The 25,935-nt window shown below is 37.6% G+C and overlaps 2 protein-coding genes and 1 long non-coding RNA gene across 25 annotated transcripts in view; 2 read left to right on the top strand and 1 right to left on the bottom strand.

Moving 5' to 3' along the window:
* Positions 1-442, bottom strand: part of LOC102166202 (uncharacterized) — a 418,378-nt gene extending 417,936 nt beyond the window's left edge. For 11 of the 18 annotated variants that reach the window (XR_014822617.1, XR_014822616.1, XR_014822612.1 and 8 more), the window contains exon 1: positions 227-442. This is a non-coding gene — a long non-coding RNA (uncharacterized LOC102166202). Of the gene's footprint in view, positions 1-188 lie in introns of all 18 variants that reach the window. The other 7 variants (XR_014822613.1, XR_014822614.1, XR_014822622.1 and 4 more) reach the window with 1 other exon arrangement.
* Positions 443-10,607: 10,165 nt separating this feature from the next.
* Positions 10,608-20,703, top strand: SLITRK3 (SLIT and NTRK like family member 3). Of its 3 annotated transcripts, none has more exons than XM_005657095.4 (2): positions 10,608-10,891; positions 16,524-20,703. In XM_005657095.4, the coding sequence occupies exon 2, from the start codon at positions 16,545-16,547 to the stop codon at positions 19,479-19,481; it is 2,937 nt and encodes a 978-aa protein (XP_005657152.1). In that variant the 5' UTR covers positions 10,608-10,891; positions 16,524-16,544; the 3' UTR covers positions 19,482-20,703. The 3 variants fall into 3 exon arrangements, with proteins under 3 accessions (XP_005657152.1, XP_005657153.1, XP_084843628.1); XM_005657096.4 differs by having other exon boundaries at positions 10,685-11,899; XM_084987502.1 differs by lacking the exon at positions 10,608-10,891 and adding an exon at positions 14,299-14,892.
* Positions 10,608-25,935, top strand: part of SI (sucrase-isomaltase) — a 164,669-nt gene continuing 149,341 nt past the window's right edge. For 3 of the 4 annotated variants that reach the window (XM_084986882.1, XM_084986880.1, XM_084986883.1), the window contains exon 1: positions 10,608-10,891. The gene's annotated coding sequence lies outside the window, so the exon portion shown is untranslated. Of the gene's footprint in view, positions 10,892-11,693; positions 11,900-25,935 lie in introns of those variants that run through there. The other variant, XM_084986879.1, reaches the window with a different exon arrangement.

Here is a 25,935-nt window from a genome sequence, read left to right as displayed (position 1 = left end):
GTTACTTGGATCATATTTTGTCAATAAACACTGTTCTATAAAGCTTTTATTATATTATGTTGAAAAAATGAAAGACTGTGACCCCAAGCCCCCATGATCCAGGGGAAAATGAAATGAGTGTATACACACAGGCACAATTCAGGACACAGAACGTTTGGTACACAAAGAATAATCAGATGTGTTCCTACCCAGCACAATTCCATTCAGTAGTTTCTCTCTCACGTACCAGCTCAGCTGTCCAGGATCCGTGATGCTTTTAAATACTACAAAGCAATTTACACTCCAACTGCCGCCTGTTTAAGTTCTTCCTTTTGCGCTCAGAATCATAAATACTTGGACAGTGAATGATACCCTGTTGCAGCTGCCTCCCGGAATTCTTCAGCAACCCACCTCTGAGCTGCGCTGGGTTAAACCCTGCTGCTCCAAGCTCATTCTCTCCAGTAGCTGTCAACTGGTCGGCTGCTGGGCAGAAAGAATGGGCACTAGGACGCCATCTGGAGGCGCCTTGAGGTATCTGCAGGAAACTTAAAATAACTAGGTGGAACAAGGATGTCAGCAAATTCTTTGTTAAATAAACATACAGTTTCTACTTACACTTTCCTGTGCATATTTTTTAAAAAAATAGAAAGACGTAAGAAAGTCTTATTCTGTTACCTATGAATATTCTATCTCTTTTGTACTTCACAGTAAGTAAAAACTTCAGTTTCATATATGTACAAATAACAAGAGTTTGCAAATTAATTTTCTGCTTCTTCTTGCTTCATTTCAAAGGAAAGTAACTAACACTGGCTACCATCAGAAGTTTCCAGGATTTTGGTATTTAACTCAAAGGCAGCTTTCCAAAAGAGAAATCTCTGCCTCTGAACTAACACAATGCGAGTGTGTTAAAAATGCTCTGCTATTTAAAACATGATGAATCTTACCTCTGGAAATGTTTAGTGTATCCCTTATCACTACATTTTAGTGACTTGAGTATGATAACAAGGAAAACCAGTTTTGGTTCTAGTTCATGTGATAAGGTGTTCCTTATGACTTTAATATTTCAACAAAAGCTCCTTGAATTAATTTCCCCCTAAATATCTCCCTAAGCTTCTTTCCCTGAAAGAGGATAATCTGTATACCTGAATGAGATATAAGCTTAATTAATAGAATAGAGCAGTTAAAGTCTTATCTACTGTGATAGGCATTTAGAAGTGTGATTACTGGATGTTTCATTATTCTCTATAGATCAAAATTAATATGCATCACTATCCCCATCCCCCACCCAATCACTATTCCTGCTTCTACTACTCATCATGATTTGGGATTTCCCTTTCCCTTTAAAATTAAAATTTGACTTTGAAACTATTTAATAATGGACCATCTACAGTGATTTATATTTTTTCAGGCAAATGAGGGCCAGAGTTTGATTTTATACTCTATGAGGCCCTTTTGGAAAATTTCTTTCTTATCACTTCAATTTCAAATCAGTGTTTGAGAATTTCCGGCAGGATAAACATAGAAAAAAATTTGTTTCATCAATATTTCATCTCAATTTTTATTTCCATGTGTATGATAAATGAACATACTGGCTTTTCAAAGACATACCATTAAACATATTCTTCAAAAAAGTGAGATTTTTCTTCTTTTAAATAAAGTATGTACCAAATATTCAAACCATAATTTTCATGAATTTGTAAAGTCTGAAAATTTGTATGCTGATGAGATTAAAAAGAATGTTAATGCTTATCCCTTTTACTACATGAACATTTAAACTTAACAAAGAGACAAATTAGGGGATAAACTATCCCACCATAAATGTTCTGAACTTATGAAATCATTCTTTAAGTAAAAACTCCCCAGAACCCAAGAATGATTTTACTGAAAAAAATTCACATTCATAAACAGAAAAAAATGAGACATTAATGAGAGAAATAGATGTGTGAATTTCATAGCCAAAGATATTTTTATCATCATAATCAAAAACTAAAAGTGATAGGAGTTGGATGCTACAGGCAAAAGAGATGATTATGTGGCTAGAGGCAGAAGAAAAGTATTATGATCATGTGCTGTTCCCTCAAAGAAGAACAAGATACAATATAGGAAAAGAGTAAGTCCCCAAATAGGAGTATACTGAAGGAGTAAATTATTTCTACTTCCACAATTTAGCATGTAAAACTCAAAGAAAGCAGAGATCCAAGTCAAAGTTCCACAGAGGAATCTAAAAACTAAAACAACATGAGGATTATAAGTATCTGTCTTTTACAATGAACTAGGATTAAGAATCTTTGTTCTTGTTCTGTTGCTACATAACAAATTATGGCACATTTATCATCTCACAGTTTCTGTAGGTCAGCAGTCCAGGCATAACTTTGACGAGTCCCTCTGCTCAGAGTCTCACAAGACTGCAATATAGATATCAACTGGGCTGAATTCTTGTCTGGAGACTTGACTGGGGAAGAATGTGCTTCTAAATTCAATCAGGTTATTGGCAGAATTCATTTCCTTGGGCCACCAAGAAAAGAGGCCTTCATTTTGGGAGGCATGAGTCCCTCCTGCAAGGACTTTCACCTGATTAAATCAGACTGACCCAGAATAACCACCTTTTGGTGAACTCTGAATCAACTAATTTGTGACTTTAATTATATCTGCAAAATATCTTTAACTTTCCCACTCTCTATTGGGTCAAGTCAGAAGTTGACAAGGCACAAGTTCCAACCCACACTAAAGAAGTGGGGGTTATGCCAGGGTATGACACATTAGGAGTCATTTTAGGGTGTGTCAACAACAGGATCTATGTAAAGACACATGAGATTTCTTACTTATCATCCAAAAGCCTAACTGGAATAGCCTGGGGGAAAGGGAGAATAGGAGCATTTTGTTGCCTTTAGGATCAGTACAGAGACATGGACATATTTACCAAAGAAGTTTTATAGATGCACAGTTATATCTAACAAAAAACATACAAAAGAAAAACTACAGAAATCATTTGCTTAAGAAGAGACATGGAGGTAGAAGATCAGCTCACTGGATTGAGGAGTGACATTATTAGACTCATGAGCAGGGCTGGGGACAGTGAAGAGCACTGGCGCCAATGTGCCTGCCATGACTCTATGTACTAGAAATATCTGTGTTGCCTGTCTACCTGCCCACAGCTCCTCACACCTAATCATCCATATTCTGAAGTGGTTCAATCTTAACAGACCAGGAGTATATGCCCAATTGAAAAAGAATATACCCAGAGACTGGCCAGAAACTTATGGTTTGTGTGACCTTCCTGGGGAAAAAAATAAATAAATAAATAAGCCTGTCCAATTAAATTTCAGGAATTTGAACTAAAGTAAAAGAGAGAAGTTTTCAGTTGGTGGAGATTGCCACAGCTGAAAGGCCACACAGCAATTATGAGCTGTGTGTTAGATGATGCAGAGAAAGCAGCTTAGCAGAGAGAAAAAAAAAAAAAAAATGGTGCGGACTCAAAAAGAAGTAGAGATTACAGAGATCATTCATTCACTTAATTCCTTTACACTTAAATGGAGTTCCCATTATGTACTAGGTGCTGTTTTAGGTGCCAAAAATACTACAATGACTAAGACAAAATTCTTGTTCGCATGAAGCTTATTCTTGTAGTAGGAGATAGATGGTAAATACACATAAGCATATAAATTACATGTCATTAGGTGAGAAAACTGCATAAATAAAAATAAAGCAGGTCATGATGTTTAAATGTAATGGGGGAATTGCTACCTGGAGTAGTAAGGTCAAGGATACCTATTTTATCATATATCCTTTGAATGGAAATCTGAATGTAGTGATGGTGCCAGTCAAGCTGATATTTGTGAAAGGGTGTTCTGGGCAGAGTGCATGGCAGGTGTAAAAGCTCTGATATAAGTATATGCTTGGTTAGTCAAAGGAACAGCAAGAGGGGAAAATCATCTAACAGTGGGAACAAGGAAGAAAGCAATAGGATATGAAGTCAGATATGGAGAACGCAAGAAGATCACACAGGGCTTGTGAACTTGCGTCAGAATGCTAGCTTTTACTTTAAGAGATGGGAAGCCACTAGAGGGTTACTAGAAGATAATATCGACCTTACATTTTTAAGAATCATTCTTGCTGTTGTACAGAACCTATAGGAAGTGAGGGAGATGACAAGGAGACTGTTTGGACACTGAGATAGACAAAGTGTGGCCTAATTTCCAATTATGTTTCCCTTGAGTTCTGGTTGTACTTGTTTCAGTCCTCAAATTTCCATTAGATTACACTGTAACTCCTTTTAACAACTAAAGGATGTTGAAAGTATTCAAGATTTGGATATTTTTATTTTTTATATATTTTGGCATAAGAACTAAAAGGTAATTAGTATTCTAAAAAAAAAAGTTACCTTTCGATAAATAAGAGAAAGTGCTTGCACATGGGGAGGTTTTATCAGCCTATTAAACTGTTGAACAGAGTTATTTTTCCAGGGCATTGGCTTAAGCCTAGAAAAAGGTCAGTTCCTAAAGATTATCTATCTGATCCTTTGGGACATGAGTGTTTCAGGAGTTTTTAACACAATGGATATTATTACCCAATATCAATAAAAGGGTACTTAGGATATATATTCCAATTTTAATATCTTATGGACAACTATTTTGTTATATTATAAAATCTTTGAAACTAGGTATGCTTCCCATTTAGAAGTAAAACAATTTTAGAGACAAAACAATTGAAAGATTTTAAAGGAATCTGTCAATTTCCAACATTGTACCCTCCTAACTTATACACATACAGAAATACACACAAATAAATATCATGTATATGTGAGACATATTTTGGCTACTCTTCATGGCGTTTCAAATAAAATTTTACAAAATCAATCATAAAGTGTTTCAAAATGGGAGGGAAATGGAGAAGTTATTAACAAACACCCTGTCACTGTATTAATCACATGAGATATTTCACCACTACCCTTTCAATAAAAATACTCGATTGATTAGGAGTTCCTGCTGTGGTACAATGGGAATGGCAGCATCTTGGAAGCACTGGGACACAGGTTTGATCCCTGGCCCAGTACAGCGGGCTAAGGATCTGATGTTGCTGCAGCTATGGGTTCAGTCCCTGGCCCAGGAACTCTATATGCCAAGGGATGGCCAAAAAAAGAAAAAAAAAATTAAACAATATTCAATTAAAACAAGAAATAAGGAAGTTAGTTTTAGGTCAGATTATCCTTTGAAAATATTAAGGGTGCAACATCACAATATATGCCTAAATATGAAAAATCATTAATTTTATTTATATTTTTAGTGAAGCTTTCTACAAGGTATTTTATGATTTGGGGGGAGGGGATAAATATGTAGCATCATAGGTTATACACTATTTGGTAGTTCTGTCATTATTAAAACCAGTAAATGGTATCCACATTTAATTTTTTCTTTTTAAAATATGTGCTAAAAATAACACTTATAATAAACATTTTTTTCACTCATCAAATTCTTAAAAACACTACCATCAGAAGAAATAAAATTAAGACCATTCATCTGTGAAAGAAGATAATTTTGTTAGATACGATGGGAAAAAATTGATATCATGGAATCACTTATTTATTTTTAGATACCCAAATGTGAATACACAGAGACACAAAACACCAATTTTAATAGTCAAAAGACAGAGTGATATAAGAATCACTGAACAGTGATTGTTTAACAACAGAAATGTGATGGGAGGTTTAGGTAGATTACAAAAGGTAAAAGAAGCTATATGCCTAAGTAACTCAGCAGAGTGATACAGGGGAGGCAGCCGAATTCATGGAAACATTTTTTTTTTTTTAATTTAAGTCACTTTAGAATTCCTACTATTTATATATATTCAGTTTTTCATAACATTCTTGTTCTATCCTTAAAAATTAAGGGTGTACATAAGATTTCCATTACCTGTGAATTTGAGCAGATAACTCTATTAAAAACCTTTTATCTCGTGAGGAAATATTTTTCAACAGCCTTATATTGAAATCAGCCTCATTTCAAAATATTCATTTCATATTCATGCTCTCAAGTAGATTTCAAAAACTCAAAGACATGGGGAAACGTGATTTGACTTATAATCTTCTACATGCATTGTTTAAGCTCTCTACCTTCTTTAGTTGATGCCAACACGAATCCTCTATGACGCTATAGTTGATTTTAAATGAGTAGATTAAGAGGACACATAGAGAACTTCAACTGTGGCCCTATGGAGATTTTCATGAAAATTAGTGTAAGCACTATAATGCCTTTTCACATCTTGTCTCTTCAGTAGTTATCACAAATTCTATAGTTTCATGACATCAACTATCATATCAATTTAAATGACTCCTTCTCTAGCTTTAACTCATCTCCTGAGGATCAGTTCTGCATTTTTACCTGTCAGGTAAGTTTCTCTGAATAAACATAAATCTAACTCAAATAAGTAGGGTATTAATTACCCTAGATTTTTAAACAAATTGTCAAGGGGTAACTAAGGCATAGTAATGGGAAGTAGAAGAAAAAAAATTTTTTTCAGTTTGCTTTAATATTTTTCTATTGATTAGATTTGTCCAAAAACAAAACAGCTTGTGCTGAAAAGTACTATGCTCCAATCATGGGCAATATTAAAGCATAGTTTGCACTGCATAATAACTTGGCAAGGGATAGTGAAGTAGGAATTTGAATATCACATAATTAGTCAGACTAGATAAACTTTCAAGTCCTGCTTAATTCCAAGATTCTATGAGGTTATAAAATTATCCCTTTATTTATTATTATTATTATTTTTAGCCATGCCTGTGTCATGGGCATGTGGAAGTTCCGGGGCCAGGGCCAGAGACTGAACCTGCACCACAGCAGAAACTGAAGCCACTCCAATGACAATGCCCAGATCCTTAACCCATTATACCATGAGAGAACGCCATTATAAAATTATTCTTATGCCCTTTATGATTTACTTTTTTAAAAGCTTCCTTCACAGCTAAAACTTACGTGATTTTCCTCTTTCCACTACATATAACACCTACTGTTTACTTCCTGATGTATTTATTCAACAGTGTAATTCATTTCAACAAATATATTTGATTAATTTCAGTTTAATTTGGTCTCAAATAATTTTGTCTCTCAATAGCTTAATCTTAATATCTACAATCTGTTAATTTCAAATAATTTTTAGAAAATCTCTTATAAAAGGACACATTTTTTTATGCTTAATCCAGACTACAAATAAAAATCTGGAACGTTGTTCATATTGAATAGATTAACTTTGGGAGTCCTAAAATAGCTTACTTAAAAGATTAAAAGATGTGTTTACTTCAAAAATAAACTGAGATTTCATTTAGTGGATACCTATAAAATGTTCCTAAATGTCCTAGTGAAACAGGATAGAAAAGATCAATGTCTAATTGAATATCTTGTGACTACTTCTATTTATAGATTGTTAGTTATAATCACGATGCAGGTAACACCTACAAATCTACATGGATGCACTAAATTCTATAAGATGCTTTCAAAAAAAACAGCAATGTTTTGGAACTTTTTCTACATGTTATGTAAAATGTTCCAAACATGTTTCTTATATGGAGGTTTAGAAAGACCTATACAAATAAATATGTAGGTAAGTACATGAATTGTTCAATCCTTCGAATTTTTTTCTATAAATACTAATGAGCTCTAAAACATAACAAAATTAAAAATATTTAATTTCTGTTTAGTCATGCCTTTATTTGCCTAATTTTTTTGCAGGCTAAATTCCCATTAAAAAATAGTGTGTGTAGCTATATTTTCAATTGTTTTAACAGCAGTATAAAAAGTTAATGAAATGAGGGTTTAATGAACTTTTTGATAATTATCAAATGAGTAGTGCTGGCCTGAAAATTATTTGGAATGCACAAAGGGAAAAAAAGGAGTTCCTGTAACAGCTCAGTGGTTAATGAACCCAACCAGTATCCATGAGGACGCAGGTTTGATCCCTGGCCTCGCTCAATGGGTTAAGGATCTGGCAGCATTGCTGTGAGCTGCGGTGTAGGTTGCAGACAGCTCAGATCCCACACTGCTGGGGCTTGGTCATTGACCCCTAGCCTGGGAACCTCCATATGCCACAAGCACAGCCCTAAAAAGACCAAGAGAAGGAAAAAATAAAAAGAGGTAGGCTTCAAGATGCTTGTGCAATAAAAACAAATGAATAGAATACATGGATGACTCAGGTATGCCATATATAATCATAAACTGCTACAATTTGCAACTTTCTTGGGTGAATGCTCCATTATACAACAAACTCTCTAGTACCACTTCAATTAGTTTTAAATCTTTCAAAAGATGTATTTGTTTATTTCATTTTAATCAAAGTGAATAAAATATATGTTAGTCAAGAACAATACACTTACTTTGTTCAGTTAAATACCCTGTCCTTCTCTAGAAAATGGTACAGTAGTAAAAATGAAGCTAAGTACTATAAAGTTTTTGTAAATAAAAATATATGTTCCAATCAGCAATATAAACATTTAATTTTTATTGAACTGAAAAGTACATTCTATATATTACTTCTATATTTCTCCTTTATCTATTATGCATTATTAATAAAGAATAGTTTTTTCACAAGAGTTCTTCCTTTTCACAATGTAAATTATGTATGATTAAAATAAAACTATGGGCATGTAAATGCCTTCAGAGAATGCACTGAAAAGTTATAACATAAAATCACTCAAAGGCCCATCACAATCACTTACTCGACAACATTTTTATCTGGCCTGAAATATTTGTGTTCAAAGTACTAACTTTTAACACTAACAGCCCATCCCAGCTATTCAATCTTCTGTTGCTCCCCAGTATCATCAAGCCATACCAACATCTGCTCAGAATAAGCATATTAACCTATTCAGAGTTTTCTTATCAACAAATAACCTTGAAAATCAAATAAAGTTTAGAAGTTCCAAAAAGTTAAAAAGATTCAGCTATTTTTGGAATGATGTTGACTGATGTCTTGCAGGGTTACTCTAATATCCTCCAGCCCTGAGGCTCTGGGGTGTGTGTGTGATTTCACACCTGCCCACATAGAATATGGTGTACTCAGGAGTGATTCTCCTCAAATTGAGCAAGCACCTGAAAAGGCCAGAAACATGTCTATGACTCATCAGCTTACTAATGTAGCATGGTTTCTCCTAAATCAGACTGATTTGTTATAGGGATGGACTTTTCCTGGATATATAGCGCTTTAAAACTGAATCTGAAGACCTAATAAGTAAAAAACCCAAGACAAATGTTCTTTCATATCCATGTTTTCACATATGTACAATTCATATGGAAGCATTTACCATCCAAGAAAATACTGAGGAAAGGTTTGGAATTTATGCCAGTAGGAACAGATTTTGATATCATGATTTTGTCACTTCTTGGTTCCTGTAGATACCTTGTTAATCTATATAGTCTTAATGAAAACTGAGTGTTTTAGAGAACAAATTGAAACATTATAAATGTATTATTTTTTAAAAAGCAATGTAAACTCACACTTTAGGCATAACCAATGGAGTTGCCATACTGAATTTGGCAAATATATACATATACACATAATCCAAAAGTTCCACAGGCCCCTAGTTTTCATAATGACCAGTTCTATCCTCTTCTCTCTTTCAATGAAGGTAATATGGACATTAAACATTGAATTACAAGTACACAATAAAGAGTAACAATGATATAGTATATAGAAAGTCCATTAAATAAAGACTAATATCATATATTCAGGTCTGTTGCTCAATAATTTTCATATATAAATTAAAAGTATTGTCTCTTTGCAAGGGTAGAGTTAGAGTTCCTTTGAAAGCTTTTGAAAATAGGGCAAGTTCATTTTACATCTACAATTATAACAGCTACATAACTTCCCTTGTCTTGGACAATTTATTGCATTGACTTCAAGAAGAAATGGTAAAAGATACAGAGATGATTCCCAGACTACCTCCTATTCAGTTTGGAAGCTAGTGGAAGAAAGCCCTCTCTCCAGCACAAGTCTCTGATGAACAAGATCTATTAAAAAGAACTGCGTTGGTTTACACTGCAGATTGAATGGAGCATTAAATGACTGCGTTAGCATGACTGCAGTGGGGGTAATGGTCACTTCCAGTGGGTATATAATGTTGTAATAATACTTTTACATAGGTGCAATAATTGTTCAAGTGTTCCTTGAACAATTTGTCTTGAAATGCTATCCTGCATCTCTGCATCAAATGCCCCCCCACACCTCCTTCCACCCAAAATGTTTTTTTCCTTCCTTTCAGCAGGTGTAAACAGATGAGGAAATATGTATACTTTCAATTTATCACCTATGGATCATAACGGTGGGGGTACTACTACGAATAACTTGCCACCAGCTTTAGGAGGCTTTTAGCGATGCCGCCCACCAATACAGGTCAAATGGTCTTAATTTGATCACCCCCACTCTCTCTGGCCTGGGCTGTAATTTTCCAAACAGCCATCTCTCACTTACAAATAAAAGTTAAAATCAATTTACAGATGCAGAATGCTAGTTTCCTGTCACTCAGTTCGATAGGGTTTTTATTTGTAGAGGTGCCAGATTGTGACCAATAAAGGGGGGGGGGGAAGAGGGAGAGAGAGGGGGGAGAGGGAGAGAGAGAGAGAGAGAGAATGAGAATGAATATCATTTGCTTCCTTGCTTCCTAAGCAGGGATTTGCCTGAGATGCGCGGCTAGAGGACTGCGGCGGCTGATTTACACAGTTGGCGCGGAGGAGGGGCCGGGGGTGTTGGGGGGACAAGCTGGCGGAGGCTCTGGAGATGGGCTGATCTGGGGGCTCCCGAGCGCCGCTCCCTCTGTGCGCGATTTGGGGGCGGCTGATGGATTTGCATTCGGGTTCCAGCCCGGCGTTTCGTATACTGCGTCCTAACGCCCGACCTGCCGCTCCCAGTTTGGGTGCAGACGTTGGTAAGTAACGTGTAATCCGATTTCAGTTATTTCCTAGGCCGTTAAAGTGGCACTTTTAAAGCAGGTCAGTCTTAGAAGATGCCGCTGCCAAGAGCGTCTCCTTGGCCTGAAACGTTCCGCGGTCCCCTTCCCCGCCCCCCACCCTCTCCCGCTCGAGAAGTGAGGGTGTTTGAACCGTGAGCTGTCAGGGGGCTCACTCTCTGCCAACAGGATCGCTTCACCTTGGTGCTTTGCCCGAGATTCACCAAATCCAAGTCGAATTTGGTGTGTACAGCCATACTGTTGTATTTGTATCCCATCTCTCTTTTTCTCTCCCCCCCCCCCGCCCCCACCTTCGTTGTCTGGCCAGTGCTGGGATCTGAGATCTGGGATCTGGTCACCCCCTTCCAGCCTCCTTCCCGCTCCTCCCCACCCTCTTCTTTTCTCATCTTCACACCACCTACCCCCACTCCCACCTACCCCAAAGGGTCAAGAGCAAAGACACCCGGAGAAGGTAAGGCTAGTACCAGCTCCTCGTGTGCAAGGAGGCCTCGGGAAGGGATTTCGCTGTGAGCGACAACCTTTCAGGAAGCGAGAAAGAAAAAAAAAAAAAAAAAAAAAACACTGAGCCAGGGCTCTTGGGGACCGCGAAGCTCGCCACTGAATCAGGAGCATTGAGATCTTAAGTCAAAGAACCCAGTCCTGGGACACTCACGCTGCCTGCCTGCCACCGATGGCATATAGAGCTGTGGTTGTGAGCTGCCTGTCACTTGCATTGCCGCGCTAGGTGTGCGCCTGGCTCTCCCATTGGTATGCAGCGACCATTTCCCTGCGAGTCTCAAAGGTGGAAACACTTAAAAGGATTACAAGCGTGATTTGGTGGCCTTTCTTGAAACTTGGTGGCCTGAGGAGGAGAAACTGCAGGCTACGGCATGATGGATACAATTCAGCCTCCCAGAGAGTTTACGCCTCCCGCTGAGAAGCCCCTCGGAGTAAACCTCGGAGATCGAGAGCGCTCTGCACTGATAGGTACTAGCCGCCATCCTTTCCTACTTTGCCTAATTGAATACACCAGTATTCTCGCGTATAAGGGCGTTCGCTGTAGAGCATATAGTTTGGTGGCGGTGGCTTCTGTGCGCTCACAGGTGCTAGAGGGTTGTATTTTTTAACTGGATCATTTAGCGGTAAGGACAATGATAGAAAGAGTGATACCGGAGACTTACATACCCTCGGACCCCTTTTCTAGGGGGAGTAAATCGTAAGTAACTCCAACAATTAGGCCAGGTGGCGGAGCGAAGGGCCCCTCCCCCAGCAGAACACTCGTGTTGTAAAAGATAGAAGGAAAATGGCTTGAGCTTTTAATCATTTTCTATTTCTAAACAGACCCATTGTGCGTTTCGCTTGGCGACAGCAGATTTAAAAAGGACCTCTGGAAGGCTCAGGGCTTTTCAGAAAATGAATGATGCAGCATTTTAATTATTTGTTCTAGGGAAGATCGTTTCGCTTCCATATTGGAATATTTTATCTTAGATATGGAGAGATTAGTGGGCTCGGAGATCCAACAAAGAGGAGGGGGAGGTGGAAGAGGGCACAGTGGGGAGAAAGGGCTTCTTGTCCTCCCTGTGGACAAACAAATGATGCCGGGCGCTCGCAGCAGGAAGCGATCTAAACCTGGGCTCCAGGGCCCTTCATTTCCTAACTTTTAAAGCTTTTCCTATCGCTGAGACACGCTACACTGAAATAAGAAAAAGGAAAATGGTTAAACAACCTTCAGGGCATGTCCCAAATCAAGAATTTAGGGGGTTGTAGTTCAAGAGAGAATAGAGAATGATTGCAGGAACGGACATTTACCGTCGCTGGGAAGCTCAGGGAAGCCTCTGGTTTACCCATTGATTCTATCCCATCTTCGGTTCGTATAAGATCCCTGGAACAGTCACCGCCTCTGCTACAGAAGGTGGGGTGGAGGCTGGAGTTCGCAGCTGGTTAAGGAGATGGGATTGGTCTCATTCTGAGCTCTGTCTGGCTGTGGGTTTTGGTCTGCTTCTCGGTAGAGACCAGAGAAACAGGGTGGGTCTAGAAGGTTAAGGGTGTAGAATGTTAAGAGAATTCGGCCCGCCTGCTTACTTACTCTCTGATAGCTAATAAGGGGAGGACTCAGGTGCGGTCATTTCTAATGCAAAATATTATGCAAATATCCTATGACTGACTTAAGCAACGTTTTGAGTTAGGTGACATATATTTAAAATAATAAGAAACTGATACTTATAAGCTGTGTTTTCTTTTATTTGCTTTTGTAAAAAGCGCTTTGGGTGAAAGCCATATCTACGGATTAACTTTGAGCCCTTGGACAAGTGAGATTCAGTCCAGTTCTTTAGCGACCAGAAAGTCCCTCCCTTGCACAGGAGTGGATGACTGGATTGATATGTGTTGGGGGGGGAGGTGCGGACAGCGAGAAGGCACAGTTCTCGCTAATTAAACTCTTTTGCTGCACAGTTGCCACTCTCCTGTTTCCCCAATAAGGTTCATTTCCTCCAGTAGGTAGGGCTGTAGAACCATCAGGTGAGCCTTTAAAAACTCCTGTTTAGAGGATTCTTGTGAGCAGCCTCTCTTCACTGAAATATATTCCCTTAATCACCTCCAACCTCACAACTCTCTACCATCTTCCCTAAAATATCATGGAGAAATTTGGTGGTTAAAAAAAGACAGAAAAAAAGAAAGGCTCTAAACCCTGAAATGCTGCCCCCTATCCCAACGAGGTCTTCCCTGGTGGAAGAAGTGAAATGTGTCATTGTTACCCAAGTGGTCTACATATCCTTCCAGAGCACTGGCTTGTCTCTGATTTTTAAAAGGTAGAAACAAACACATGACTGTTGAACCCAGGGGAAATCGAAGGCTTTGAGCTGCAGTATAAATAAATAAATAAATAAATAAATAAATAAATAAATAAATAAATAAAAAGGGATTCCTGGTGCAAAGAGATCGAAGCAAAATGCAGGAGAAACTCCGTCCAAGTCGCTCAAGCTGCCTGAGCTGTTAGGACACCCAAGCAGAATCAGCTAGAATCGGCTCTTCTACCTTGGAAACCTGAATTTCCCTTTATCCCTGTCTTTGGAGGGAAGTGTGTCTGTGCTGTGAAAAGGATAATTCCTAAGGACAGTTTTACTTTTCAAACTGTCCACACTAGAAAGCGGAAATTTGGGAACTAGAGGAGCAAACTAGTCAGGCAATAGTTTCCTTGAGAGTTAAAATAAATTAAAAATAAATAAATAAATGCCCACATCCCTCCCCCACCCAGTCCCAACCACAGGAATATTTCCCCTTGGTTGATCTTCTTTTCCTTCTTGTTTTCTATTTTTACAAATTTGCCATCTTGACCCCTCCACTTCTTTTCTTTCCCCTTAAACACACACACACACACACACACACGCACATACAAACAAGCTGTATAGTCAAAGCTTCCTAGTGCTCAAGCGCGACCCCATGCTAAGCTCGTTCCTCTTCTTGGAGCTCATTTTCGTGACGTGGAAAGCTGGATTCATGGTTACAGCACAAATTGGGGGGGAAAAAAAGCCAGCGCAAGAGAAGTCCAAGACATTGCGCCGTGATTGAGCCTGCCTTCCTCCCGCCCTTCCTCCAAGTGCCCAATGATGTGCTTCGGGTACCCAGAGAGAGCAGCTACGACGACGACGGCGGCGACGGCGAAGCTGGAAGCCTGCAGCAGCCCCTTCTCCTCCCTCCTCTATAGTCTGCCAAGCGGCAGTTCTGCATTCTAAAGAAGCCCATTGAAAGGCCCATTGCATTCCCAGCACGTCTCAAGCTTGCTGCCTTTTATCCCCCCCCCCCCACGCCCCCCGCCTCCGCCTTGGTCTCCCCCCCCTTACCCATCCCCCCTACTTGCTTCAGCTTCAGCAAAAGGAAGGAAGGAAGGGAGAGGGAGAATCTTTAAACTCAAGCTCCCTCGACCCCCCATGTTCAATGCTTAAAAAAAAAAAAAAAACAAACAAAAAAAAACTGCAAAATAGGTAAGTCAAAGACATCTAGAGCCTTTCCTATATAAATCTCCGGGACCTCAAAAAGAAAAATTTTTTTTTTTTTTAAAGAATGGTGAAAAAGAAAGAATTTAAGTAGATTTTAATACTTTATAAGGGAGACAGGGAAAGCACTGATACTGCAACATAGCCTCATCTGTCTTCTTTTTTCATTTGTTTCCAAAAATTGAGTATTGCATGCCTAAGGCAAATTTCTCTTTGCTTTTTTTTAAATGGGTTCGCCTTTCCTTACAGCTGTGTACATTATGCGCAAGTTGAATGTAGAGATTTATTCTTTTCACTCTCACTATAAATTATATAATTTTAAGTTAGAAGGTTGACAAAATATTTCCTTAATGTATGTATATATGTATGGAAAGAAATATATATGCTAAAAATTCTGGTTTATTTTTATTGACTAAAAATTCAATTTTGACTGACATATCAGTAGCTCAGAAACAGCAATCTAATAAAACTGCATTATTATAATTCATTTATGTACGCAGTTTCATATACTGAGGGTATTAGGCAAGGAAAGAGAGCCATCGAGGAAGGCTCTATATTGTTAGAATAATGTCTGTATTTGTTTCTTCTGATTGAAAAAGAATGTCTTTCTTTGAATGTATTTCATGTGATAGATCATTTATCAGCAGGAAAGAATCAAGGTTTCCACCCTTTCTTGCCTTTAAATATTCAACTCTTCTTTAACCAACTACTTGCCATTCTAGCTTTTTGCAGGGTACCTCAGTTGATCTTGAAGGCATAGATATACATTCCAAACTAAGCTCTGCAAGTGTTTTAGCAGACACTCCCAGGCTCAGCCTCCTTTAGCTGTCACTATCTTTAGCTCTGACAACTGCATGAGCTTGTTCTTTAGAAAGGCTAATCACTCCTAGAAGATTTAAATAGAAAAATGATATACATATGTAGAAATCATTTAACTAAAGGAGATGTTAATAATCTCTGCTTGGGCAAAAGGGGTTGGGGCATAGAGTGTTAGCATGCCCTATAATTAAGCATACTGTGCTCACTTCTTAATAGAAATCTTAGGTTTTCCTGAGATACCAGTCATCTTATACAACCCAATAGCTGATATTGGTCAATGGGCTCAAAATTTATCATACTCTTTAATAACTTTGGGGTATGCCATTTTTTTTTAATAGTAGAAACCCACAGTTTAAAGAACCTTTTTTTTTTTCTATCAGAGTTCCAATCAGATCCATAATAGGCACCTCTGATATCAATGTGAATTTTAACAAGCAAATAGGTCTAATGGCCAAATGACTATCATGATTACTGAACCTGCCTATCCCTAAAAGGAATCACCGTATGCCAGTTTCCTTGCTTGCTATAAGAAGCAGTGAAGGCCGCTTTTGATTGTATGATACAGCCTTTACCAAGTATGGCTTGATTCAGGAAAACGTCATCACATGGTAAAATATTTCAGAGTCTCCTAATTATAAAATATAGGACATATTAAGAATGTTGATAGGCAATTTTGAGTGTCAGTTCAACAACTGCTAAAGTTTTTATATATCACTCTTAAAAAGCCCCACATGTAGGAGTCAATTAGAATAGTGTATATGACTAAAAGCTAAAAATCTACATCTTTATTTCTGTTGCAGTTTTGTAATCAACCACGAACGATGAAACCTTCTATAGCTGAAATGCTTCACAGAGGGAGGATGTTGTGGATAATTCTTCTAAGCACAATTGCTCTAGGATGGACTACCCCGATTCCCCTGATAGAGGACTCAGAGGAAATAGATGAGCCCTGTTTTGATCCATGCTACTGTGAAGTTAAAGAAAGCCTCTTTCATATACATTGTGACAGCAAAGGATTTACAAATATTAGTCAGATTACTGAGTTCTGGTCAAGACCTTTTAAACTGTATCTACAGAGGAATTCAATGAGGAAATTGTACACCAACAGTTTTCTTCATTTGAATAATGCTGTGTCCATTAACCTTGGGAACAATGCATTGCAGGATATTCAAACAGGAGCTTTCAACGGTCTTAAGATTTTAAAGAGGCTCTATCTACACGAGAACAAACTAGATGTCTTCAGAAATGAAACCTTCCTTGGCTTGGAAAGTCTGGAATATCTGCAGGCAGATTACAATGTCATTAAACGTATTGAGAGTGGGGCATTTCGAAACCTAAGTAAATTGAGAGTTCTGATTTTAAATGATAATCTCATCCCCATGCTTCCAACCAATTTATTTAAGGCTGTCTCCTTAACCCACTTGGACCTACGTGGAAACAGATTAAAAGTTCTTTTTTACCGAGGAATGCTAGACCACATTGGCAGAAGCCTGATGGAGCTCCAGCTGGAAGAAAACCCCTGGAACTGTACATGTGAAATTGTGCAACTGAAGAGTTGGCTAGAACGCATTCCTTACACTGCCCTGGTGGGAGACATCACTTGCGAGACTCCTTTCCATTTCCATGGAAAGGACCTTCGAGAAATCAGGAAGACAGAACTCTGTCCCTTGTTGTCTGACTCTGAGGTGGAGGCTAGTTTGGGGATTCCCCACTTATCATCTGGCAAGGAGAATGCATGGCCAACTAAGCCTTCCTCGATGCTGTCCTCTGTACATTTTACTGCTTCTTCTGTTGAATACAAGTCCTCAAATAAACAGCCCAAGCCCACCAAACAGCCTCGAACACCAAGGCCACCCTCTACATCCCAAGCTTTATACCCTGGTCCAAACCAACCTCCCATTGCTCCTTACCAGACAAGACCACCTATCCCCATTATATGCCCTACTGGGTGTACCTGTAATTTGCACATCAATGACCTTGGCCTGACTGTCAATTGCAAAGAGCGAGGATTTAATAACATCTCTGAACTTCTTCCAAGGCCACTGAATGCCAAGAAACTGTACCTGAGTAGCAATTTGATTCAGAAAATATACCGTTCTGATTTTTGGAATTTCTCTTCCTTGGATCTCTTACATCTGGGAAACAATCGTATTTCTTATGTCCAGGATGGGGCCTTCATCAACTTACCCAACCTAAAGAGCCTCTTTCTCAATGGCAACGACATCGAGAAGCTGACGCCAGGCATGTTCCGAGGCCTACAGAGTCTGCACTACTTGTATTTCGAGTTCAATGTCATCCGAGAAATCCAGCCTGCAGCCTTCAGCCTCATGCCCAACTTGAAGCTGCTATTCCTCAACAATAACTTGCTGAGGACCCTGCCAACAGATGCCTTTGCAGGCACGTCCCTGGCTCGGCTCAACCTGAGGAAGAATTACTTCCTCTACCTTCCTGTGGCTGGTGTCCTAGAACACTTGAATGCCATCGTCCAGATAGACCTCAATGAGAATCCTTGGGACTGTACCTGTGACCTGGTTCCCTTCAAACAGTGGATCGAAACCATCAGCTCAGTCAGTGTGGTGGGTGATGTGCTATGCAGGAGCCCTGAGAACCTCACTCACCGTGATGTACGCACTATTGAGCTAGAAGTTCTCTGCCCAGAGATGCTACACATTGCACCAGCTGGAGCATCTCCAGCTCAGCCTAGAGATTCTCACCTTGCTGAGGGGCCAACAAGTGAATCACCTTATGAGTTCTCTTCCCCTGGGGGCCCTGTGCCACTTTCTGTGTTGATTCTCAGCCTGCTGGTTCTATTTTTTTCAGCAGTCTTTGTTGCTGCAGGCCTCTTTGCCTATGTCCTCCGAAGGCGCCGGAAGAAGCTGCCCTTCAGAAGCAAGCGGCAAGAAGGTGTGGACCTTACTGGCATCCAGATGCAATGCCACCGGCTTTTTGATGACGGTGGAGGTGGTGGAGGTGGAAGTGGAGGTGCGGGACGACCAACTATTTCTTCTCCAGAAAAGGCCCCTCCTGTGGGTCATGTATATGAGTATATCCCTCACCCTGTTACTCAGATGTGCAACAACCCCATCTACAAGCCTCGTGAGGAGGAGGAGGTGGCTGTTTCATCAGTTCAGGAGGTGGGGAGTGCAGAATGCGGGGCTCCTGGAACACAACCCCATGGAATGGGGGAGGTTCTCCTAGGAAGTGAGCAGTTTGCTGAGACACCCAAGGAGAACCATAGCAACTACCGGACCTTGCTAGAAAAAGAAAAGGAGTGGGCCCTGGCAGTGTCCAGTTCTCAGCTCAATACCATAGTGACCATGAATCATCATCACCCTCACCCTCACCACCCAGCAGTTGGGGTTTCAGGGGTAGTTGCGGGAACTGGGGGAGACTTGGCTGGGTTCCGCCACCATGAGAAGAATGGTGGGGTGGTGCTGTTTCCTCCTGGGGGAGGCTGTGGTGGTAGCAGTATGCTACTAGACCGAGAGAGGCCACAACCAGCCCCCTGCACAGTGGGATTTGTGGACTGTCTCTATGGCACAGTGCCCAAATTAAAGGAACTGCATGTCCACCCTCCTGGCATGCAATACCCAGACTTACAGCAGGATGCCAGGCTTAAAGAAACCCTTCTCTTCTCAGCTGGAAAGGGCTTCACAGACCACCAAACCCAAAAAAGTGATTACCTCGAGTTAAGGGCCAAACTTCAAACCAAGCCGGATTACCTCGAAGTCCTGGAGAAGACAACATATAGGTTCTAACAGAAAAAGAAAAATAAATTAGTGCTTTTTTTCAAAAGAAAAGAAAAATAAAAGAAATATATCCCCTGCTCCCTTTACAAGTGTCCCAACAACTCCATTCTCACAAACTTCCCTACCCTGAACAGAACTGAAACCGCATGATAACTAGAAAATACAGATGTATGCTCTCCCCACTCAGATGTGATTTGGAGGAAGGGCCATACTCAGATCATTAATCAATGAAGTGCCTTCGCAGACTTTTGCCAGCAAATGTTACCATTATTTTTTTATACTGAAACTTGAGACTTTGACTGTGCCATGTATAAGGTATATATTGGGGATCGTTGTATTGATCCTAATTAAGTAAAATTCAATGTGTCTTTTTATTTTCAGTAACTTTTTTTTTTAGTTATAGTTTTTTTTGACAGGGAGGGGGGAAAACAAATTGTCATTTGTGGCTTTCTTTCCTCTTCCCACCATGGCACAGATTCTGTACATGTATTAACAATGCAGTTTGCTGCATGCCTGGAAACTGCAAGACGGGGAGGGAGGGGGTGGGTCTTGCTGGAATGTTCTCACCCACTCGTTTTTCTCTCATACATATACCCACACACAAATCACAAATCCCTATACACAGTTAGGTCCCTACACCTGCAGCTTCTTCCTTCTGGTGCAGGTGTATATGCGCATGCGTGCGTACACACACACACACACACACACACACACACACACACACACACACACCCATTCATTTAACCCAATCTAATTAGTTCGGGTTTAATCTGTTCTTCTCTCCTCTCCATAGCTCCACCTTCCCTTCACCCCTAGTGTACAGATCACAACATCTCTCCTACCATCCTGGGAAAAGTCATCTCCCAGGATGGGTCTTACTGAAGTGGAAGCCTGGTGGTTTAACAGCCAGAGGCACACACCTAGGGATGAGCAACTTCTTTATGATATTTCATCCTGATGCCAAGATTTTTTGGAGAACACCTGCACTTTCTTATTATAAATATATATATAATACAAAAATCATAAAAAAGCAACTGGGTATATATCACTAACAGCTTTGTAGGAAGCACTTTTAATGTTTTCTCTCTCACACACAAAGATTAAAAAGAAATGTGCATATATTTATTCTGTAATTTCAGTGATTATAAATTGTAAAGGTAATGTTTAATCATTGTATAGTGATTATGCGTCTGGTATAGCTTTCCTAATAAAAAGTTTTTGAAAAACATAATACATTATATATAGAGGATACAAAGCTTGAACCTTAAACTCCAGCTATGCCATGCCTTTCGTGCTCCCATTTTTTTAAGAAAAATCTTTCTTTTTACTTCTTATACAGAAAGCTAGTTTATTAACAAGTTTGATGCACTGTGATGTTGATAAATCTTATAACCCACCATGCCCATCCCATACCAGGATACAATACAATTGGGACATAAAAATATCTGATTTATATAGTTCACTTCTTTCTCTTGAATTATGAATTTTAAACTTATTACCCCAATGATGCATCATTTTTCCTAGGCAGTTTGCAATTGGGAGAAAATGAAATAACTATATTGCTAAGAATACAAGATTAATTAGGAAGAGATGATCAAGGATCCATGAATCTTACTAAAGTTAAAGACATGAAGGAAAAGGAAAGTGAAATTGCTATTCTTTTTTAAAATGTACACTAAAATTACCTAGATACACACACACACACAATACAAACCAATCAAAATATAAGGCCTTGGAGCTAATTTTACTGTCAGAATTGTGTTATCTGTGAAAGCTGTCACTATTACATTTTAGTGCTTGTTTTTTCCAACCACTTACTGCATGAAACATGCTTGAACCAAGATAGGAGGCTGAGTTTTTCTTTCTGTGTGACACTACTTGATGTTGCAAAATTAATCTGACAATAATTCAAGTTATGATCCATTTATATGTGAGTGAAACCAAAGAAAATTGGATTTTTAAGGTGCCGGTAACTTGTTTGTGGAGGAAACTAACCTGATGCAAAGAAACCTGAGAGCTTTGAGGCAGGCACTTATCTCATCAGGCCAGCAGAGGACAGCAGAGCTCCAGAGATTCACAGACCCTATAGCTGCAGAATTGTGCAGTGAAGTCAGTGTTCTCTGCAAGTGTTTCCTCAAGCTGCCCTTAGTAGAAATTATCATTATGTGTTGAATGTAATTCGCTATAAGTCACTGATGCCTTACATCACATTTTTTTCCATAAAAAAGGAGACTAGCAGCTTCTAAAGCTGTGTGACTGATATAAAATGAAAGCATTGTACTTGAAAAGAAAAAAAAACCCTAGAAATGTCTAGAATAACATATTTATATATCTCTTGATTAATTACAAATGGATAACAACATACATATGCATAAAATAAAAAAAACAAGTATATCAATATAAAACGCAATTTTTCAGGGCTACCTTGCATTTGCTACCTTGTACCTAAAACTTTTGTCCTCCATTATATGAAGTGTTTTTGGAATTAGTTCAGATAAGAAAAAGCCCATGGACATGATTCACTATTTCTCTACATACAATATTGAAATGCAGTTCTTCCTATGCAAGAAGATCAGATCCATTATTAAATAGGTGTCACTCTTCTTTTTTGTTTCTATTTACTTTCCCATAAGTCACTTTATCATAGCTATCTCACTTTCCTTGTTCTTTCTAATCATCTCTCCTTTCTTCACCTAAAATCTTTTTTAAGGCATCAAAAGTCAGTATTAACCTTTGTGTTTTAGTATCTGATTTATGAAGTCCTTTTAAAACTAGTTATCATCTCCACATTCCTCTTAATCAAATATTTTGATGAATAGTAGAAAGTATGTGTATAATAAAAGTTCATGTGCAAAGCTACAATATATACTTCTAACAGTTATCATCATTTCCTTAATAACCGTGTACACCTTCATAACAGGGCATATTATACAAATCAGGTTAAGGTACAATCCCTAACAATGCCAGAGCTTACAACATTTGAAAAATGAGTGTCCATAAATCATATCAAATTACAATATAACTTGATAATTATCATGTTTATATTTTATTTATTGTTTACTTTACACATAGATAGTAATTTTACCCTTGAATTAGGAATAAGTTTATTTAGTGAAAATAAATTTATACAGGGATGGAATTTTCTATCAATGGAGATAATTTTTTGCTTCCATGGAGATTTCTAACCCCTTAGCTAGGCCACTTATTTTAGCTTTGCATTAGAAATGCTACGTTAGCTTTAGTTTATAATACCATATATGTTTTCTTAAAGTACCAATTAATATAGACTCTATGATTAGTATTTGTTCTATTTTTTGTTGCAGTAAAATGATTATTTAAAAAAAGATAGATTACTAATTCACTTCATAGTGATGGTCACTTAGACTGAAGCGGACCCAGATCTGATTATATTTCCTATTATTCCTTGCTATTTTATTACAATTTAAAATAATAATATTTGAAACTAATGAAATGTATTGTAATGTCACGTTATGAGATGTTGAGTGGAAAATAATTAAAAGTGAAATATTAGCTTGATTCAGTACTAATTTTAACATATTTTTCTTATACAGTATTATGTGAATGCTTTTATGTTTTTATTTAAAAAGCTATATTATTTTATCTAATTGAAAAATACTAAGAAATATAAGGATGAAGACCACCATATTTTAAATAAAAAGTTTAGAGAGACCAAAAGGGAAGTTTAATTATTGAGCTTGAAAAGGTTTTTTTAAAACTAGGAATATTAACTTTAAATCCTTGCTATCTGCAAAGAATATTTGTGTGAATTATGAAGATTGATAATGTAGCTACAGAACATAAGACTGATTTAACCACAGCAACACATTATTTTGATTAATTTAGTATAAATTCATTGTTCATACAATCCTATCCTTTTGCAATTATGTTGTCTAGGCCAAAAAATGTTGCATTTTCATAAAATGACTATGACAAAGGAATCATTAACAAAATGCTTCACAAATTGCAAAACATATGACTATAAAGAGTCAAGATAATACTAGAGAAAATGGTATTAAAAAGATTTCATCTTGATTTGAGCTAGTTTAATTTGAGCTTAGACACTGATAACTTATTATACTTAGCTCAAAATTCTCAACTGTGAAAAATCAGAACATAAATATCTCAAATTTCACCATAGAAGTATTCTGTTTAATAAATATATTATAGGCCTTTTAAAAGTAACAGGAGCAATAACACATGTGTAATTGAGCAATCATGTGTGTGTGTATATATAGATATAATACTATTATATGTGTATATACACTGTATATACATGTATATAGTTTATATATGCTGAATTATACTTACATGTCAATTATGGATTTTTTTCCTTTCATGTATAATTTCAGTTTTATTCATTTCTCTTCCTTGCTTCTGTCTAGCTGCTGTCCAAGTGAAGCTGGACGAAGTTATGAGTCTTCACTTTGGGAATATCACATGTAAAATGTAACTCTGTAATTAATATTTCTGAATTTAAAAGCCTTTTATCTTCCAATTTGTTTCATTTTATTATTTAAGTCATAGGAGACAAATCTCAAACTGTGATTTAAGTTAAGTCCTCACAGTAAAGACACTAACCTTTTATAAATATGCAAAATAAGTCAAATGAAAAACAAGTGCTCCTTTTCATTTTTTATTTCTAGAATAAATTTTACAGGTGAAAACAATTTCAGTAGCTTTATTAATTTAATAAGACCTTTGTAATTTATCTAGGCATGTAGAAAAAGTGAAATCTTGACAGTAAATATAAGAGAAGTGAAAGACCTATTTAAGACATTCATCATCCTACTTCTTTTAAATATCCTTCATTTAAAATGTATAACACTAGTAATAATGATAAGAAACAGAAATGATCATTTTTCGTAAGATTTTACAAAATCTGAATTGAAAGGGAAGATTTTCCATAGCAAGAAGGCAGGTGTACACCAGGGACTGCTAGTTGTAAAGAGGTAATAGTTTGACTAGCTCATTTAATTCTGATATTTGCTCCTGAAAATAATATACATATTTTCAAGAATATGTATTATTGCTTTCTATTGCCTTGATTAGATGATTTCACATCATTTAAAAATTTTAATAGAAAATAATACATATGGTGAACCTCAAAGATATATAGCCAGTAAAGCATTATAATAAATTTATGGTTGACTCAAATCCTCTAATATCTTTAAACATTACAACACAGGTGAACACTAGTAAAAAGCAGGCTTTCCTCATTAACACCCAATGACAAAAAGGCCCAGCATACCTAATTAAACGTTTTTTTAGTGTATCAGTTCATTCACTTGTTAATAAGATGAACAGTTCAGTGAATTGATAGTTTACAGTGGACTTAACTGTATCAAAAACAAGCAAGTTTCATCAAAATGAATATGCTAGTGACCAGTAAAAACAAAACTTAATACTTTATTTTAAATCGATTCTAATAATTAGCGGGCTATTCTCTTGATGAAGAAAAGAAAACACATTGCCAATAATATATTATATGGGAATACAGGGCATTTGTGTTTTGACACATCTTACTAGAAACTTCTAGGTTTACAGAGCTTCTTTGAAGGATGGAAGACTACATAATGATTTCTGGTAGAATTAAAACAAGGGCATAAATTGCCTAGCCTGGGGAGTGACACAGTTAGCTTTTCAAAAAAGATGCTGCAACAAAAATGTCTCATTTGATTATTCGGAGGAATGAAAAGTTTTCTTCTCCCTCCTGGTCTTATTCCTTTCACTATTTCTGATAGTCCTACTTTTCTGTCTCTGCTTCTGAATCAGTACCAAGATATGACCAAAGACACTTTCATTGAGCTCAAATTAGGTGCCAAGGCAAGTTCAGGGAATGAAGTCTCTGTATCCAATGACAAAATGCCCAATTCACTTATCTTGTACCTAAAGCTGAGAAAATAATTCAACATATCCCACTTCACTGTGAAATCATTTATAAGTCCAGTGAAAAAAGTCAGAACCTATAATAATAAAATTAAAAGTACTTCTGGAGATCCAGAGAGAATCAGCAAATGCTTTAAAAATATGGTACCTATCTTTAAAATCTCAAAGCCGTGTTTTTCCTCCTCTGAAATACCCTTTGTCCTTGCTGTGGCATCCAAAATATTGGTTTAATCAAAATTAAAATACATATGTAAAACATCCATATTAAGACCACCTCCTCCTTCCCAAGTCCACACATTTTCAGTAGTTTTTCCTTATTTACAGTGTAAACTTTCTGACTACTAAGCTGTTACTGCACTTAGAATTCTAAGGTTTTTTTCCCACAGAATTGTGGGAAACAATTTATCTTAAAATGTCTCTCTTTTTTATTTTTTGTAGTCTGTGGTAACTAATTTTATAATAAAAAAATAAGTCTGTCAATATGTAAACCATTAACCATACTGTAATTTTGAAGGAAAAAAAAATCTATCAAACTAGACAATTTTATATTATTAAA

Source organism: Sus scrofa, chromosome 13 (assembly GCF_054392235.1).
Source record: "Sus scrofa isolate SSC_HxYL_T2T_F1_AM1 chromosome 13, Sscrofa_HxYL_maternal_Yorkshire_Landrace_v2.0, whole genome shotgun sequence".
NCBI classification, from domain to species: Eukaryota; Metazoa; Chordata; class Mammalia; order Artiodactyla; family Suidae; genus Sus; species Sus scrofa.
The sequence above is the reverse complement of the archived record's forward strand: the minus strand, read 5'-3'. Positions and strand labels throughout refer to the sequence as shown.